The sequence below is a fragment of the Trachemys scripta genome, chromosome 23 (assembly GCF_013100865.1).
Source record: "Trachemys scripta elegans isolate TJP31775 chromosome 23, CAS_Tse_1.0, whole genome shotgun sequence".
Taxonomy (NCBI): domain Eukaryota; kingdom Metazoa; phylum Chordata; order Testudines; family Emydidae; genus Trachemys; species Trachemys scripta.
This window is the reverse complement of record NC_048320.1, coordinates 6,790,735-6,810,698: the sequence shown is the minus strand read 5'-3', so window position 1 is coordinate 6,810,698 and position 19,964 is coordinate 6,790,735. Positions and strand designations below refer to the sequence as shown.

The window sequence follows — 19,964 nt, the reverse complement described above, 5'->3', positions numbered from 1 at the left end:
GGGAAATTCCTTCCTGACCTCTGAAGCTGGTGATCAGCCTATGCCTTGAAGCATAAGCGCCTGGGGCCTCTAAAACCTCAGCTAGAATCCTGGCAAGTGCTATTCTCATTCCCTAAAACGTACTAGGGGCTGATTTTCTGAAGTGCGGCGCAGCCACAACTACCTTTGAAGTCAGCATTGAAAATCCAGCCCCCTAAACTACCTCCCCCAATAATATCCTGCCACAGCAACTGCCACAGGCTAACTACAGGCAGAGGAAAGGAAGGAGCGACTTTAAGATGTTGCCTTTAAAATGAATTGCATGCCCCCGAGGGCCTGTTTCGTGGAATGCGGGAAACAGGAGCAGACAGCTGGCCTCTATTAGACAGGACCATTCGTTATTTTATATTCCATGGCAAAAAAAGTGACATCAAGATGGAGCTTAGGCTGAGAGTTTGTATCAGTAACTTTGGGTAAAGATCGTTACAGGGATGCTGGAATTATCCCCAAACCAAGCCTTGTGAGCCCAGGAAATCCAGAGTGAACGTTATGTTTCAGAGAAATCTGAACACAGTGAGAGATGGAAATACAGTTAAGGCACCCGAGCAGCCTTAACTCTGCCCGGCCATGCAATAACCACAGCATTACAATTAAAGCATCTTAGTATTTGTGGTCCCAGATTAGATTAGAAGTCAATGGAGCCAGGATTTCACCCCAGGAATTATTGCTGGAGTTCACCTCCAGCATCAGGTTTCATGTGGCATGGAGTTCCATGGAGTCTCACCACAGCACATGGCCCAGACTTCTCTGGTGTCCAGTGGCACACAATGTCATGACAGCTCCGGGCTCAGGCACATGGTTCCCTGGCACCCTGCAGCCCTGAGACCCAGTGCCTGGCATGGCCCCAATGTCCCCATTTCCACTCAGTCCCCATGCGTCACGTAGAGTAGAGAGAAGTGATGTAATTCCACAGACGGCAAAGTGCTGCTGCCACATATGCGCCAGCAAATGACCCTGCCTGTTATAAACCCTGCAGCAGCCTGGAGCATCTCTCCTCAGCCTTCTGGGGCAGGACTCTGGGATTTGCCACCACACAACAACAGAGGATCTCTATGACCCTCCCGCTTCTGCCGTGCTGCCCATGGACAGCATCTACATCTGCCTTTGTCTCCCTCCTGCTGTGAGTTTGCCAGGACCTCACCCCATTGTAGGATGCTGCTCCCCATCTGCATCACCCTTTACCCCTCGGCCAGACTTACCGCTCTCCCAGTTGAGGTACTTCAGGGGCGAGTTGTCGGACCACTGCCAGCCCCCGTTCATGTCCAAGTCATTGAGCCCGATCCAGAGGGTGGAGCTGTATCCTGTCAGCAGCCCTGGGACAGAGAGAGGATGCCGGCGTCAGACACCTCCTGTTCTGGGAAGGCCTCACAAGTAAAGCATCTCTAGTCTAGCGGACACAACAGGGCCCCCAGCATCAACTTCCAAACACGGCTCCTTCCAGCCCCGGGTCCACGGCATACAAACTGCCACTGCACCCGGGGCCGCTTGCCCTGCTCATCGGCGAGCAGCAGAGACGACAAAGAGACCAAACTCCCCTGTCAGCCTGAGGACCGTGTGGGTGAAACCGGCCCTCCCGCTACTGCCCAAGGTGTCTCTCTTCTGCCACTCACCAGGTGGCCAATCCAGAACCGGTCACTAAAAACATCACTCGCGCTTCTTCCCTGCTCGGAGCCCTGACGACTCCAACGGCCTCTTCCACGGAGCCGCCCGCCCGCGTAGGAAATACAACAGCTGCGGCCCACGCGTTAGCTGCACGGCTGCAGCCTACCACTGGCTGTGTGCGCATTGCCTCCCCCACACGGACTGCAGCAGGAGGGACACACGCATATCCCTAAATCCGGGCAGCAAGCTCCCGTCTCACTGGTTCACGCAGACCCTCCAGGGAACCTGCCCGGCCTCACCTTGCCGTGGTTTGCTAAACACCCATGTACCTCTAGAGGCCGCCACACACCTCGTTAGGCAAACGGGCATAGCCACCTTGGCAGGTTCTCCAGCTGCAGAAACTGCTCTCTGCCAAGTTCCAGGCTACAGCCGCGTCCTGCCACACCCACAGGTCGCTAAAGGGTCCCCCTTGCAAGGACCCACCCACTCACTCTCGGAAGGGGGTTAATATTGAGGTTAGTGAGCATGGGCGACGGTAGCATAGGCAGGGGAAGGCTGTGCCTCCCCAAACAGCCTGGTGTGGCCCTGCCCACGCTCTGCCCTCAGATCCCCTCCTGCCTGCTTCCAGTTCCCTTCCCGCGCTTCTGTGACCGAGAGGCTAGGGCAAGCAGGCGGGGGCGCACAAGGCCTGGGACTGGGGGCGCTGGGGCCATGCCGGCTGCCCATCCGTCTGGCGCTGGGTCCACGATGTCCGCCTGGCGCGCCATGGCTGGAGGTGCACGGGGGGTGGGGTGGGGGAGGACAGTAGCCACGGGAGGGGTGCACTCCGGGCTCTGGTGGGGGAAGGAGGGCGGAAGGGGCAGGGCGGGAACTCACCTCAGGCAGAGGGGCGAGGGCTAGCCGCCCCCAACAGTGCGTTCACTCGCCGCCCATGTTAGTGCTCTATGGAAGACTTCAGAGAAGAGCTGAAGAGCCCAGGGCAGCGCTAGCCAACAGCTCAATGGTAGGTTTATAAAGCCTCTTCCATTCAGGCTTCCCAAAGCAGCCGAGTCCAGCACACCACTCCCACCCCGCTCTACGGCACCCATGCCCCGCCAGCACCTGCTCGGCCTGGGGGCCACCACCCCACTCAGAGCAGCGAGAACCCACACAAATCTACTCCAGCCCTGCAGACGAGCTGATTTGCCTTACAGCGCCATGCCCCGTTTTGCAGCAAGCTGTAGGCGAACGTGCACAGCGACGCTATGGTGAGCGCACGAGGACGTGTTCCAGGAGAGGGTGCTGACACAATTGTAGTGTTGAGAGGCCAGGGACGTCCCCGCTGAGCGGCCCGGCAGCCAGCGCAGAGGAGAGCCCTACGGCTACCCCTGTTCAGACAACCCTGGCGTTTGCTGGGGATGCCCTCGCTGAGGCAAACGCGGCCTCTCCCTGGGGCGAAGCTCGCCTACAAGGAGCGCTGGAGGCCAAGTGCCGGCACTAACCGGTACCTCCGCATCCCCTCCGAGGAGCCTGAACCAGGGCCCCCCATTCCAAGCACCCCTTCCGTTCCCGGGCCGGCCCCGGCGGGGCAGTGCCGACTCACCGTTGATGTAGGTCTGCTCGTGGATCTCGGTGATGCTCAGCAGGTTGGCCCCCTGCTGCTCACAGCTGCTCCATGCCTCCCGCCAGGACAGGGTGGACTGGAAGTTGAACTGGTAGCAGCTGTTGGTCAGGTGATCCTTGTCCCAGAAGGTCTCGCAGTCGTTGCCTGTGGGGATTGATGGGAAGTGGGGCAGGGAGAGCTGGGGGTTAACTCTGACTCGTGCGCAGAGCTCCCCGGAGAGCCAGCGGCAGGCGGGCACGTGCCTCTAATGACCCGAAGTGCACCCCCCTTAGGCTTCCTTCTCATTACAGAGGCTGCAATTTTCTTTCAGGGACACCACAATGGCACCACTGCAGACCCAAAGGGCTGGGGCGGCCTCTGACTCTGGCCAGGTGCGAGACCATGGCAAATGCATGCAGCGTAGCAGGCAGACAACTGGCCATTACCCCCTTCTCCGAGCCAGGGTTACAAAGCATGATTAACCCTGTGCCCCGCACTGGGCACCTTGCTCTGCCAGGCATCCCTCTGACTGCCTCAGGTCTCTCAGAGTTCGGGGCCAGTCGGGCTGAGGAAGGGTTGCAGAATCCAGCTGGGAATCCACCCCCTCACCAGTGCCAGGCTGGCATCCCCCACACAGCTGTATCCCCCACCCCCTCACCAGTGCCAGGCTGGCATCCCCCTCACAGCTGTATCCCCCACCCCCCCACCAGTGCCAGGCTGGCATCCCTGACACAACCCTTCCCTCTGCAATGCCAGGCTGGCATCACCCAAAGAGCCACCCCCACCTGGTACCAGGCCAGTTATTGATGATCGTAGCCCCCTCCCCCCCGGCCTCTTGTTGCTAAGCTTGTGGACGGGCCAATCGCCACTCACTCTTAATGGGACAGAAGCCCCATCGTTCATCTTTTCCATAATCCTGTGTGGTGGCGCACCACAGATGCCCATCCTCCCGGCCCGTGCTGGTGCAGTCGTGGAACCACTGGTTGTCGTACTTGAAGGGGATGGTGCAGGGCTTCCCGTGGGAATTGCCTTGGATGGTGTAAATTTCTGCAGAGAGAAAAAGTGAGAGAATCCTCCCCCTAGCTCGGCCTCCCTTCCTGGGGGACGGAGGGCTGCCGAGGGAAAATGCAGTCCCCGAGCCCACCATCGTGCCTTCGGACAGTGGGACCACTGGGTGCAGCACTGAACTGTCTCAGCCCCTTCTCCCCACTGAAGCTCTACAGAACGGACTCTGCCAGCCCTAGATTTATTATTCTCCCCCTACCAACCCCACCTGCTTTGTTTGTTTGAGCTTTCGGAACCCCTGCAGCCCGACTCTCCATTGCTCTGCGCCTGGTGCAAAGCTGTTGCTGATTCACACCCACTCCCCACTGGCATAAGGGATGACCCAAGACGAAGGGCAGCGGAGAATCGGACTCTTCGACTGTGTCCACACTAGCACTTTTGTCGGTAAAACTTTTGTCAGCCAGGGGTGTGAAAAAACACACCCCAACCAATGTAAGTTACACCGGGAGACCTTCCAGTGGTACAGCTGTAAGGTCGCTAGTGTAGACATAGCCTTAGGGTACATCTACACTACAGCGGGGAGTCGATTTAAGATACGCAAATTCAGCTACGTGAATAGCGTAGCTGAATTCGACGTATTACAGCCGACTTACCCCGTTGTGAGGACGGCGGCAAAATCGACTTCTGCCGCTTTTTGTCGGCGGCGCTTACTACCACCTCCGCTGGTGGAGTTAGAGCGCCGATTCGGGGATCGATTGTCGCGTCCCGACGGGACGCGATAAATCGATCCCCGAGAGGTCGATTTCTACCCGCCGATTCAGGCGGGTAGTATAGACCAGGCCTTAGAAGCTGGGGCTTAATCAGGTTTTCATTGCAGGCTTCGATTTGTTTCCAAGGGTCTCAGCAGGACGGTGCGTTAAATAACATCGTCATCGTCCTGTTTGCCGGTGCTTTGAGATCCTAGGAAGAAAAGTTGCAAAGTTCTATGGACCATGCAGCTACTTGTATTTCAACGCCCCTGCAGCCTTGGTACAGACTGTTCATTCGTATCGTGCACAGCTCCCTGGGAGCCAATCATGCCCATCAGTATAAACGTTTACTATATTTATGGGAGGAAAGAAAAATGATTTTGGAAACCCTTATACATTCTTCCCCCTGGGGATTTCCCAGGCAGCCAGGCTCCTTGGCCCCTATCCTGTAATGGGACAGACCCTTGTGGAGTCGATTCAAGCCGATAGAATCGCACAAGGGGTGCGAGCTAAGGGCCCAATCCAATTCCCATTTGTGCTGGCTACAAGACAGACTCGATGCAGGATATACAGCGCCTGGCAGAATGGGGTCCTACTCCATGACTGGGCTCCTAGGGCTACCACAATACAAATGAATAATCCCCCTAATAAATCACAATCCTCCCTTTTGGCCCTAAAAATCTAGAAAGCCAATGAGAGTCTCTCCACTGACTTCAATGGGAACTGGATCAGGCCCTAACAGATATCAATGCAGGATCGGGGCCTTGTGCTGTTAGCTGTTTGGGACAAGGGCTGTTTCCTTCAACTTCGGTTAACAAACAAATAAATAAAATAAATAAATAGATGATAATGATGATGATAAGACTGAAAACCTCATTTCAAACAGTAATAATGGGCACATGGCTGAATTCTTGCTGACTGAGACCTCTACAGCACCTACCACAACAGCACCCTGATCTCAGTAGGAGCCTCTGGGCTCTACTATGACCACAGAACAACAGGGAAACAACCAGAGATCATGGGGACAATGTAGACCCACAGAGCCCTCCCCAGGCGTTACCAGAGTAGGGGCTGGAGCACAAATCTTCATGGGTGGTGTAGACGCTCCACTGCCCGCCGCGTGCCTGATCTCCTCTCTCGACAGGAGCCAGGGAGAGGTTCCCTGCCTTGGCGTTCAGATACTGAGAGAGATGCTCCCCTAAGCTCCGGCAGCTCCACCTCATGTTGACGGACTCGCGGTCGCACTCGTAGGTGGCCAGGGACTGCACCGCTGCGGTGGAGTTGATGCCCTGCCAGGAGACCCCGAGGCACTGCATGGTCCCGAGGTTGAAGAGTCGGTTCCGGGAGACCCATTTCCACTGCTGGGCTGGGGCGCTGACGTTGCAGGGTTTAGAGACCTTCACCAGGGTGTCCTTGGTCTCCAAGCAGCCCTGCAGCCTGCTGTTGTAAATCAGAAACACCTTGGAATCTGGAAGACAAAGAGAATAAAGCCAGTGAGAAAGGATTAGGCCCTGATGTGAACGTGAGCAGCCTCTGCTGCGATACCAGCCTGGACAACAATTACCAGGGCCGGTCAATTCCCCTGCTGCGTTGTACAGCACCTAACACAATAGGGCCTTGCTCTGAGCATGTCCTCCGGGGAATACTGTAACACACACAGCATAACATATCACACTGCTTTTCAGGGCGCTCACGTCTTGGAGTGACGGCTGTTTATTCCTTAGCCTCTGCCGCCTAACAGGATAACGAGGAGGTGCATTTTTCCCACCGACTTGCATGGAAGGATCTCCAAGTGCTTGAAAAACAATAATTAAGCTTCACGGGATGTCAGCAGGTGAGTTTTAGGTATTAGTAAAGATACAAAGATCCTGGCAAAAAGAAATTTCTTTAACAGGGAAATTAAAGTGTCATTAAAACTTGAGCTTGCACCGATCGCTCTGAGTTCACGAACTGGCCCCAAAAACTCAATTGGCCTGTTAAAAGGATGCTAGGTTGCCTTATAACAATGGATTTTAAACTAGCTCTCCACCACTGTAAGCACAGCCCAGGTCTATGTCTTCTTTAGCCAATTCGTTCAAGTCTGAAAAAAATATAGCTATGCGGGGAAATAAAATGGTGTTCATCACTTTTATGCACATCTGGGGCCTTGTTTAAAAAAAAATATTGGTGCACACAGTACTTTGGGGAAAGTCTCACACCATGTGACTCACGAGTTCGGCCCTCCTGATGGAAAGCACTCTGGGAAGCAAAGCAAACGACTCATGATACGCGGGGTTAGTTTTTCTTCTCTTTTCCTTATTGTTCATGTCATGTTTGAGGTTTGGTCTTTTTATGCCTTGTTGGTGGGGCTATGTTGTACATTTTTCGCTACGCTTCAGTGATTTTCAAAGGGGCCGCAGGATGGAGGGGCTCGATTCAATGGGAACGGCGCGCCTAATCCCACCCTAAATGGTTTTGATCATTTGACCCTTGGGGAAATACTGGAGGGAAAGTGAGTTGCTCAAGACCACACACACAAACAAGTAGATCTATACCGCAGTTACGGGGTGCGATCGCAGCTTGTGTAGACGTACACCAGAGCTAGCCTGGGTATCACAGCAGTATGGGTTTGAGCACAGACTACTGCCTGAGTAATTACCCAGGATTCCTGGCAGACACGCACAGCCTAACATCCTGTAACAAAACTTCGAGACAGCTACACGAGCCGCAATCGCACCCTGTAACAGACGTCCCTAAAGTCAGCGGCTGAGCTCGGAAGAGAACCAAGGAATACCGACCCTGCAGACGCACCACTCTCTTAACATAAGTGACACTTTCAAATACTTGCGGCTTGAAACATGACCACCCATAGAACTCTCGGATCTAACAAAACCTTTGTTTCGTCATCGCTAAGGTTGCATTACAATACAGCCTACCCACCCAAAACCTTGAAAGCAGGGAAATTAACTCTGGGGCAAGTCTTCTGCACTCCCTGCCACTTTCCCATTGGCTACAACACCGTCAACAACACGACAACCCTCCACAAGGCTCTCACTTCCACCTCCAACAGATACTCGCAAGCACGATTTACTGCGTCTGCACTGAACTGTCTCTCTACTGGCAACTTCAGACTCCGGTGTATCTACGGGCCAGCCTGCCCTGCCGTCACGGACTGGTCCAGTCACTTGGGAAGTGAATCTGCCTAAAAAAACCTGCTTGGTTTGTGTTAGACTGCAGCTTTCCAGAGCGGTGTGAGAATCAGAGAAAACCTACGTTTCTCACCAGCTGATGTTTTATGGCGTCACTGTTAATGCAGTGGGCTCATCTGGGTGCATTTCCCTCCCCCCCCCCGTTATAAAGGGGAACGTGCCAAGCTGCTATTGTATTAATCTGCACATGAGGAGCAACATGTGGTATAGAGCGCGGAATAGAGCATTTCAAATGTCTTGCAAAAGAGGCCAAAAAAACCCAAGACTTTCCAGTAAAAATTTCAAAAAGGGGTGATTCTGGAACACTTTGTTCTAGTTTTATCAACCTATTTTTCATCATGAAAAAACTGAATCCTACTCAAAGTTTACACTCTATGGTTAGGGTTTTCGGCAGAGGGTTTATCATTTTTATAAGATTTTTACAACAATAATAAAATGTCTTTAAACTTCTATCAAACTGAAATTTCCACTCCAAATTAACTATGCCGTTGCAACCAGTGCTCCAGCATAATGAAGTTGCAAACAGCTCACAAAATTTAAATAACGTCGTTTTAAACTGACTTGCTGTTTAAAAACTTTTTTAAATTGTTTGTTTTTGTAGGACTTAGCTATAAATAATATTTTACGTTCCTGAAGCTGGCTTTGAAACAGAAGTGATCTAACAGTCCAACTCCCAAGTAGAGGTAACACCATGAATGATATTAAAGTAGGGTCATGTCTACACTGAGCCGTCGTGTGGATTCGAAGGGTGTGAACGGCAGAGCACACCAAAGAGCTGCGTTGTAACTGCAATGTGTGGACGCTGCTGGTGCAAACTAAAATCAGCATCCACAAAGCGCAGGTCAGAATGAAACCCTTTGACGGGTGCTGCAAACCAGACCCCCGTAATCTGCACTGCAGCACAGCCTAGACAAGCCCAAGGAAACAAAACAAAATCAAGTGTTAATTTCAAGCTTTCATTGGAGGGGGGAATAAAAGAAAAATCAATGTTTGCTAAGTGGAAAAGGATACAAATTTGAAGAGAAAGAAGGATGGGTTGCTTTCTCTGAGAGAAGTTTCATACATGATGGAGAGTGAAAAAAATAACTTCAGCTAAGATTTAATCATGGATATTTTTAGTAAAAGTCACAAGCAAAAAACAAAAAAATCATGGCCCATGACCTAGCCGTAACTTTTACCATAAATACCCGTGATTGACTCTTGGGCGTGCGGGGGTGGGGATACTGTGAGGAGGGTGCTGTGGCGGGAGGGAGCCCGCAGCACCAGCTGTGTGGGGGAGCCCCGGGGGGCTTGCTGCCACTCCAGCCATGATGGTGGGGGGGAAGCCCCAAGGGACCTGCTGCTGCTCCTGCTGGGGAGGGGGGAGCCCCAGAGGGCCCACTGCTGCTGCCACTGGGGGTGGGGATGGAAGCCCCGGGCGACAAGCTGCTGCAGAAGTCACGGAGGTCGCAGGAAGTAATGGAATCCGTGACGTCCGCGATCTCCATGACAAACCCATAATTTTCAAAGTCGATTACTTAAAGTCAGGCACCCAATGCCAGATTCAGGCATCAAATAAGCGTTCTGATTTTTAAGATGCTCGCTGTGATGCTGGCAGATCAGGTGCCTGCTCGTGCCAAGGCCTTGCTGAAATCCTGGCAAACGCATAGCTGGAAAGCAGTCTGGCTCACCTGTGTGTTAGTATTGCTAAAATAGATGTTGGTGTTTAGACTTGATGAAAGGCTTGTAGGCTGCTGCATGTATTGATCTTGCTTATGACACCTGCAGCCCGTGATATAAAGTCACACTGAGGGTTTGCAGTGTGAACCTCTGTAACTGTAACACACCAAACAGGAAAGAAGCACTAATTAATGTAGAGTGCGGGGCCTGCCCACAAGGAAGCCCACTGAAACCAAACGAGCCATTGTGAAACATCAAAAGACAAAGATTTTGTTGATTGTGTCCCTCTCATATGAAGAGGAGACCAGTGCAAACATTTGTCCCGTCAGCTTGGACTCTGGGGGAAGGAAATAAAAATCCCTGACCAGAAGTACCTGTATCACTACCCTGCTTGGAATTTGGAGAGGGCAATATTTCTAAGCATAAGCAAGGGATCCCCAAACTGCTTAGCTTGGGCTAGCTACAGAGGACATAGAAAGCTTGGGTGCTGGCTGCTGAGTCTTGCCCACATGCTCAGGGTTTAGCTGATCGCCATATTTGGGGTCGGGAAGGAATTTTCCTCCAGGGCAGATTGGCAGAGGCCCTGGAGGTTTTTCGCCTTCCTCTGCAGCATGGGGCATGGGTCACTTGCTGGAGGATTCTCTGCACCTTGAGGTCTTTAAACCAGTATTTGAGGACTTCAATAACTCAGGCATAGGTTAGGGGTTTGTTACAGGAGTGGGTGGGTGAGATTCTGTGGCCTGCGTTGTGCAGGAGGATCAGACTAGATGATCATAATGGTCCCTTCTGACCTTAAAATCTATGAGTCTATATCGCAGCAGTTTCTATTACCTTTTGGGACCTAAGGCTGTGACTCATTTGTGTGTGTATGTTTAACTGCTTCAACCTTGTAAATAACTCATTTCTTTTTCTTAGTTAATAAATCTTTAGTTGGTTTATTATCGGATTGGCTACAAGTATCTTGAGTGTCAGGTCTGGGGTAAGGACTGGTCATTTGGGACTGAGAGTAACCAGAAAATTGCTGTGATTTTTGATGTAAGGGACCATCTATCACAAAGGCAAGTTTGCCTTGGTACAGCGTGGATTCGATTCAAATCAAATTGATTTAAATCGTGATATAAATCACTAGTCAGGAAGACTTGATTTAATCATGGTTTTCTACATAGAAGTACATTCTTGTTGGTTGTTATAACCTTAATACATATTCTTCACAACTCAGAGATAGATGTAGGTTTCATTTTTAGAAGGTACACACTATATATTTTTCAACAGTGATTTCTTTTGAAAACTTTTCAGATTAGTTTTACAGCTATATCAGAAAATGAATGAGTGTTTGGTTATTTCACTTACCAACGGTAACTGAAGCAGATATTTATGAAGTCATTGGGAGGTGAACAATCTCCAATTCAACAGGTTAATCATTAATATTTGGAGGATTTTCTTGCTATGCTGTATTAGGAGGAAATCACCACCAGACAGACATTTAAATGAGGGGGCAGCATAGCTCAGTGGTTTGAGTATCAGCCTGCTAAACCCAGGGTTGTGAGGTCAATCCTTGAGGGGGCTACTTAGGGATCTGGGGCAAAAACTTGGTCCTGCTAGTGAAGGCAGGGGGCTGGACTCGATGACCTTTCAAGGTCCCTTCCAGTTCTAGGAGATAGGATATCTCCATTAATTATTATTATTATTAAATTGTTTTATTTAACTACAACAACAACGTTATGTAGTCTGGACTTTTTTCTTCAACCACAAATATATAATATTTTAACAAAACAAGCATATGTCCCTCGCGTCTCACATTTATCTCCAGACTTCTTCTCTTTGTCCAGCTCTATTCCGCCCCCAACAACCTTCTATTCGTTGAACTTTTTGAAGCTTTGCACTTTTAGAGAGAGGTAAGGGATTGACTGTGTACATAAATTTGCAGAGGGACAATAGAGTTGAGGTCTGTTATTTCTCACCTCTATATATTATTTATTTAAAAACATTTTTGCTATTAACAAGCATGTTACCTCTGGAGACACAAATCCACAGTTTGAGAACTGCAAAACTAAGCATCTCTGATGGTATCTTCTAGACTGAGCATTGAATCCCATTGGGTAGATAGAAAGATTAACCTAAATAATCTATACAGAAGCCTGTGGAACCCCATAAGATTGGGTTCCTAATCCATGAACTATTGGAACTCATTTACCAAACATGTATTGTTTAAAAAAATAATATATTGTCTCATACTGTAGAATTAGAATTTATAATCCCTATTCCATGATGAGATATCTTTGAGCTAGAATGTACCTTAATTAAAACTATCTTTAGATAAAATGCTTTTTGAGGGGAAAAAAAGCAATCAAAAAATCCGATTTAAATAAAAAAAAATCAATGATTTTTATCCAGCCTGCAGGATAGACAGGAGTGCCCAAGGGGACTGTCTGTGACTGCATGGTTAGGCTGTGATAGGACTTGAGGCGTTCACACTTGTTACTTGGTTGGTGAAATCTAAGGAGGGAACTCTCAACCAATTTGAGGTTTGTGCAGTGCTTCTTGACAGCCTGCCCGTCACGCTCATGAGCTACTCCAAACACTCCGCCTCCACAACCCTGTTGACAATCAATGGGAGTCGTAGAAGCCCCAGTGGAGATCAGGTTATTTTTAATCTAGGGGTCTAAAAAAAGACAGATCTAGGTGCTGAGTTTTAGACAGCCAAGTTTGAAAATGTTGGCCCTGAGCTCTAGAAACATACTCGCTGGTGTCACTTTAAGCTGCCGCCGTTCTGCATTTTTCAGGCAAGTCTGCAAACAAGACCCGGGGTCTATTTGCCCAATTGAAAGGCAAACTGTCCCTGCTCTGAACTGTGTGAGGCCTGTTGGTGATGCCAAGCTCCTCCCAAAGACCCCCCCCCCCCCCATGCAATTCTGTAGTCACAAGCCCGGCCGTCTCAGCTCCTCCACTCCCAGACATGAATTTAATGCCTGCGTCCCTGGAGCCCTCAAACAGAAGGAGAAAAAAATCCAAACGCTGCCGATAAAGACACCCTGAAGCTCTTGCCTACAAAACTAAATCCATCAAGAGCTGAACAGGGCCTGAAACGGACAGTGACCTGAGCGCGGACTTCGCAGCAATGCTCTCTGCAGGGAGTCCAGCGGGTCGGCATACCATATTCACTGGAGCACAAATCCATACCAGCTCTGCTCCTCGGCAGGGAACACAGAGGGGACAGAATGAACATCACTAAACCTCTCCCAGCAGTGAACATGCCCTTTTTTCAGGGACGCCGAAGGAGCAGGAAAGGTGGGTGTCAGGTGACTGCAGGGAATGAGCAACATATTCCAACATTGCAAACATTTCCACCAGATCCCTCTTTACAGGGCCTGGTACAGTACACCCATGTCGGACACTGGGGTTTGTTGTTACAGCGGCTCTTTTGGGGATGGGTCAGACATCTCTGAGTGTTAACGGAATAAATAAAAAAAGGCTTTAAGCAGAACCGTGCACAGTCTTTGTGCACAAAGCACTAACATCAAGCAGTCCTGCAGCAGGAATGTCCGACATCAGAGCGTATTCAGTACCAGTAGTTCCTTAGGAGCACTGCAGTACCGGTTGCATAATGGTGTTGCAGGAACTAAAACCGAATTAGCAGCACCATATACACGACTACTGCAGGAGGACGACGCAGTTGGCCACAGGCAATTACAGCATCTTTACGCGAACCGCACTATACTGGACCGTTGTATGGAAATTCCAGCATCTTCGTAGGGAACGGCACTGTCATGCTGCCAATAGATGTATTGTTATTGCTAGCACCTTACTGGCAGTCAATGGCAGGGCATGGTATCAGGACCGGAGTGGCTGCTTGTGTTAAGATAACCTTGAAAACTGTCCCTAAAGCTTAATAGTCAAGGGGGAAAATATACTAGTCAGCGCTGAGAAATGTGGATTATTAATCACGTTTATTACGACAGCATCTAAGGACCAACCAAGAACAGGGCCCCGTTATTCTAGCAGACAGGCCATCCCCTGAAGAGCTATCTGTACAAATGCTTGTGAAAGCTGTGCATTGCTGACCTCGCCTGGTGTGGGACAAGCACTCTGCTGGCTGGGAATGGCCGGGAGGGGATGGGGGGACACGGGAAAGAAACAGAGTCTCAGTGGCTGGGGGAGGCAGGAGAGGTGAGGCGGAAAGATGCTGTTGCTGGAGCAGGCCGTGTGGCTGCTGGGGGGTAGAAAGAGAACAAGGGCTTCTAGGGCAGATTTACAATCAAAGCTCAGAGAGGTGGCAGAGCACCGGACTGGGACTCCGGAGACGTAGGTTTTATTCCCGGCTCTGACACTGACCTGACGTGTGACCTTGGATGAGTCCCTGCACCCCTCAGTGCCGCTGTTTCCTCTCCGAACCTTGTCTCTCTGGCCTATTAGATAGTAAGCACTTTGGGGCAGGGACCATCTCTTATGTTATGTTTGTCCAGCACCAAGCGCAATTGGGCCCCTGAATCGGTTGAGGGGGTGTGGTCTCTACATGGAATCACAGGACAAAGGCAGGTTTAAGCGCATGAGTCTGACGCTCCTTAACCTGCAAGTGCTCTACGGGGAGCATCCTCCAATTGGGGTGACAGATGATCACATATTCAGTTGTGAACATCCAGTCATCCAGATGTTTGCACCTGCGGTTAACTGAAATGAGTCATCCATATGAAGGCACCTGTCTGGACTTTTGTACAAACAGCGGGTTCTTTAAATAGCCCGTTGATCGATGCATTCCACCTCCACTAAATGCAGGGGTGAAGATCTGGCAGATGATACCTCCACGGCTTGTCTTGTCTCACAAATGTTCTGTCCATGGTAATATTTAGCACTTATACGGCGCTCTTTGTTTTCAAAGCACTTTACAAACTTTAATTAACATCCCCTATGGATAGGTGATTATCCCTTCAAACAGATAGGGAAACTGAGGCTGAGCGGTTACGTGACTGGCATTTCCATCTTTGGGCCCAGTCAGCAAAGTGCTCTGAGCCCTGGAGTAGATCTCAGGACACGCCGGTTCTATTCCCGGCTCTGCCAATGGCTGACCTTGGGCAAGTCACGGCGCGGCTCTGTGCCTCAGTTTCCGCCTCTGCAATAACACGATCCTGTTTTCAAACCTGACACTTACACTTGGGTCCTGTCAGATCCACGTTGGGTTGCAGGGTTCTGCCAGGGGTGCTTCACTGGTACAGTATACTGATACAGCTATGCTGGCAAAGCACTACTCTTATGGACGCAGCCTAAGGGCTAACATTTTCAAGAGTACTTAAGGTCCAGATTTTTAAGGCTATTAAGGCATTGCTCTGCTCAGTAGTGCAAGGCCGAAGTGACTCAGGCCACGTCTACACTAGCAATGCTTTGCTGGCGTAGCTGAACCACACTATACCGACAACGCACTCCTAACATGGACCAGGTGACACTGGCAAGCTGGGCTTCTGGCGGTACGGTAAAACCGCCCCTCTCGAGTTATACCGGTAACAGCTTACAGCTGTGCTAGTCTAGCCGCGTCTACACTAGCGGCTTCTGACGACACAGTCTGTCGGCCAAGGATTCCCCCTGAAAGAGCTGTGCCGGCAGAAGTCTCTTGAGCAGACATTGCCTTAGTGGGCTAAGTTCCATTTTCCAGAAGTGAATTAGGCCCGGAGGAGCCCAAGTCCCACCGACTTACAATGACACGCAGGCTCCTAAAGGACTTTACCGGAGGTGACCTTTTCCTCAGGCGACCATTCAGTTAGACTCTCTTTTGGGTTTGGGGCACTCAGTAAAGAAATGGGATTAATGTTTCCTTGGCAGGCCTTTCTAGGTACCCGCCGCTGTAGTCTCTAGACACTAAGTAATTAAAAGACATAAATCTTGTCCCAAAGGGGCACACACTATACCCTCCATTCGTTAATTACAACATAATTACTTATGAATAGCCGGTAACAGTCATTTCTCAGGAGCCGTATTTGGCAAGAAAAATAGCTATTCACGCTGCCATTTTAAGCTCCTCCCGATGCCGCCCTTCTCATACCAACACGGTACGAGGTGGAGTTTTGGATCCAAGAGCTCCCCTGCGAAGGCAGCAACTTTCCCCACGGATGGAGGCAACGGGGAGCAGCACGCCATCTCTCCCAGCGGTAGATAACTCTGCCTCATGCTACTGATGCCCACAATGAGATCACTACAGCCCGATCTAGCAGTAGGGTGACCAGAGAGCAAGTGTGAAAAATCGGGACAGGGCATGGGGGGTAATAGGCACCTAAATAAGAAAAAGACCCAAATATTGGGACTGTCCCTATAAAATCGGGACATCTGGTCACCCTATCTAGCAGCGTCTTGTCCAGGACAGGACTAATGGGATGACACTTTGTAAACACCTAACACAACATCTGTGACTGGGCCTCCTGGGCCCTGCCATCATACCAAGAAAGAAGAATGAGACTGGACGCTGCTGGTAGTTGGAGTTGGCCAGAACCACCAGGATCTCGGACTGCAGCTGCCCAAGCTAACAAGTAACTCATGGATTTATTACAATGGAGTTCTAGGCTGCATGGATACAAGAAGGGAATCTTGTAGGGGAGGGGTTCTCAAACTTCATTGCACCACGACGCCCTTCTGACAACAAAAATTATTACGCGACCCCAGGAGCGGGGACTGAAGCCTCAGCCCAGCTGTCCTGGGTGGCTGGGCCAAAACCTGAGTCCTATTGTCCTGGCGGGGGGAAAGCGGGTGGCAAAGCCAAAAGGCTTCAGTCCCAGGCAGGGGCCTGTCACCTGAGCCCTGCCACCGAGGGCTGAAGCCCTTGGGCTCTGGCTTCAGCCCTGGGTGATGGGGCTCGGGCTTCAGCTTTGGCCCCGGGCCCCAGCGACGCCTTTAAAATGGGGTCCCGACCCACAGTTTGAGAACCGCTGTTATAGGGAGATAGTCAGTGGGCCATATTCATTCCAGAGACAGCTGCCCTGATCTCTATCCAGGCTCACCAAGGGAATAACGTATTAAACCCCATGTGTTCGGCTGATGGAATCACACTTCTAAACGTTCTGAAGCAGTTTTAGTGCTCACGAAAGAGGGGCTCATAATGCAGGTAGGCAAGTGCTGGGCAAGCTTCTCCCATGCGGCACTGCTCGTGCATCTCAGTCCCCATCCACCCCAGCGCTAGTCCAGTCCCAGGTTCCCTGCACGCACACTGCTCTGCCCATACACCTCAATCCCGCCCCGCAGCCCACGCTACTATTCTAGTCCTGGGCTCCCCACACCCCGCTCTGCCGATGCACCTGTCCTGTCCCGCAGCCCGTCCCGCTATTCCAGTCCTAAACTCATAGAGTACATCTACACTACAGGGGGGAGTCGATTTAAGATACGCAAATTCAGCTACGTGAATAGCGTAGCTGAATTCGAAGTATTGCAGCCGACGTACCCCGTTGTGAGGACGGCGGCAAAATCGACTTCTGCAGCTTTCTGTCGGCGGCGCTTACTCCCACCTCCGCTGGTGGAGTTAGAGCGCCGATTCGGGGATCGATTGTCACGTCCCGATGGGACGCGATAAATCGATCCTCGAGAGGTCGATTTCTACCCGCCGATTCAGGCGGGTAGTATAGACCAGACCATAGATTCCAAGGCCAGAAGGGACCATTGCAATCACCTCTACAACACGGGCCACAGAACTTCCCCAGAACAATTCCTAGAGCAGATTTAGAGCACACAGAGCTCTGCCGACACACCCGCAGCAGGATCTTCCATGCAAGGCAATGGAGTTACACTGGTATAAAACAGTAGAGAGAGAAGAGAAAGACCCCTTGTCCCTTTTCTAGGACTTCACTAAGGCTCAGTTCAGCTGCTAAACACAGGCTGTTGTTCTATTTCTAATCCCTGGTCTGTCCAGGTGAAATTCTTTTCCTTGTCCTATCTTTCCAAAGATGTATCCTGGCTGAATGGGCCAGTGACGCTGTATTAAGACCAAGTGTCGCCATGGCACCAAGTGAAACTTTAACTTTAAGCCCAGGAGACCCGGAGATGAAGTAGGGTTTCCCCGAAGTGCTTCCTCCCCATCACTCTATTCAGGTCATTACACCGTGCCCATCACCATGGTACCCGAGGAACTCTCAGTAGTGCATTAAGCGATAGGACTAGCGCCTGTCGCCTGTGGGTCATCCTCCCGGGGAAAACTGGGCATGGATTTCTTAATGGTTTATAGTTCTTAACTCAGAATAACGCAGGCTTTGAGGAGAATGAGTCAGACACCATTCCACACGCAGCTGCCGACTGCCGGCTCCCTCACAGCCCAGTCTGGCCCTGCCACTCCTGGGATTGGCTTTTGGAAACCCGCAGGTAGGTGACACATGCCCTGCCTCTCTGGATACTGCCCACTGGGGGCCCCGATTTGGAGAGGTGTTAAGTGCCCTCAGCTCCTGCTGACTCCAACATGGGGCAGGGACTGGCCCCATCTCCATCCTCCGCACCAAGGTCTGTTCTGAAGAGCTGCTTTGCTTTTCTATGGTCTCTCATGGCTGAGGTTTACAAAGCTGCCTAAAGGGATCTGAATACCCAGTTCCTGCTAAAACCAACGAGTGTCCAAATCCACCAGGCATCTTTTAGGAAGCTCTGCCTTAAGTTGTGAGCCCCAGCCATATGTCACCCAAAGGTCAAAGGAAGCTGTCCAGACCAGAGGGGGATGGCTGGGACCACAAAGGCAGAAAATAACATCTTACTCTAAAAAGAGACAGGCTGGAGGTAGAAAATTATAGCCTGGGGCGTGGGACCCGCCAGCTACAGAGACTCTCCCTGAAAAGAAACAATGGAAAGTTACCTTCAGGCAGCCAATTCCCTTCCACGCTCCGCTGCTCTGGCTTCTGCAACCTCGTGAAGGCACCGGAGAGACGCCGCCGACACGGCCAGGGGGCTGGCCGGACATACCCAGCAATTTTAGCCCTGGTGATTGACAGCCCCAAGAGAGTGCTGGCACAGCATGCTTCCCCTTTGCCGTCCCAGCAGCGCTCCCAGCCACCGTCCTGCCCTGGAGACCCCACTTTCAGGGGTGAGAGGCAAGTCCAGCTTCCAAGGGCCCATTCACACCCTGGTGCCTCACCCGGGGCTGCCAATAAGCAGAACCCATGAGCACCCCAATGCCAATGCACCTTAACTGAGAACGGGGCGCAGCCCCACAATTGGCTTCGCCTGACTGGGCCCCGGCTGACACAAGAGCCCCGTAAGAGGCAAGCGGCGCATCGGTCACCTGTGGGGTCGGAGGAGGGGCAAGGGAAGAATTCAGAAGTTACAAGAGGCGAAGTCCCACGAGGTGGACGCTGTCCTTAGGGCTGGGATCGAGAGGCTCTAACCCTGCTGCTGACGGCCCAGCCACAAGTGGGGGCTTCACCCTTCATTAAAAGGGCACCAAGACCAACATTTTCAGCCCCCACCGCTTGCTCCTGGACATCGACGGAAATAGCAGAGGTCGAGCCACAGCGGGACACAAGGGGCCCTGCAAAGGCCACACTGAGAGAACAGACCAAGGCGGAATCCACCTCTGGGGAATGTTATTGAGGGGTGGGAGTGGGGGAAGGGGGGGATGAGCAGTGTCTACGGCAGGGGTACCTTCCTATTTGCCATCACCAGGCCCCCAACTTCTCCCTCCATTCACTGTCACCCTGCCCCCATCTACACTCCCCCAAATTTTGGGGGTAATGTTTTCCCCTCCAAACCGCCCCCAACCCCTTTGCCAGTGGTAAAATGAAGAACGGGGGGGGACTCTCCCCCAACCAAATAAAAACATTCTATTTAAAAAAAAATCATTTTTCAGCAAAAACAAATCATGGAAAATTTTCTTGGCGTGGGGGGAAGCCAATTTTTCATCTAAAAATGTTTTTTTGTACAAAAAAATTAATTAATTAAGATGTCATCCATGCTAATTAATAATCCTAGAATAAGGAACCCTTCGACTTCAGTCTTCCTGGTAGGTGTGCCGCACACACTGCTCCCACAGGTCACAACGGAGCTGCCTCTCACCAAATGCCAGGCCCATCCTGCTGCTGGGGCGTTATATAGCTGTCCCAGCTATCCCAGAATGCCCTGCTGCCAGGGCAGGACTCCGCCTCCTTGCTATCTAGTACTTGGGTGCAGCAGTGCTCATAGGCGCTGACTCCG

At 51.2% G+C, this 19,964-nt stretch overlaps 1 protein-coding gene across 1 annotated transcript in view; it reads right to left on the bottom strand.

Annotated features, from left to right (window-relative positions):
- MRC2 (mannose receptor C type 2) overlaps positions 1 to 19,964 on the bottom strand; it is a 98,196-nt gene that overhangs the window by 53,982 nt on the left and 24,250 nt on the right. Inside the window, exons 2-5 of the mRNA XM_034755841.1 lie at positions 6,038 to 6,445; positions 4,097 to 4,270; positions 3,224 to 3,388; positions 1,239 to 1,352 (exon numbers count right to left, since the gene is read on the bottom strand). Coding sequence (XP_034611732.1) covers positions 1,239 to 1,352; positions 3,224 to 3,388; positions 4,097 to 4,270; positions 6,038 to 6,445 — 861 coding nt within the window. The remainder of the gene's footprint in view (positions 1 to 1,238; positions 1,353 to 3,223; positions 3,389 to 4,096; positions 4,271 to 6,037; positions 6,446 to 19,964) is intronic.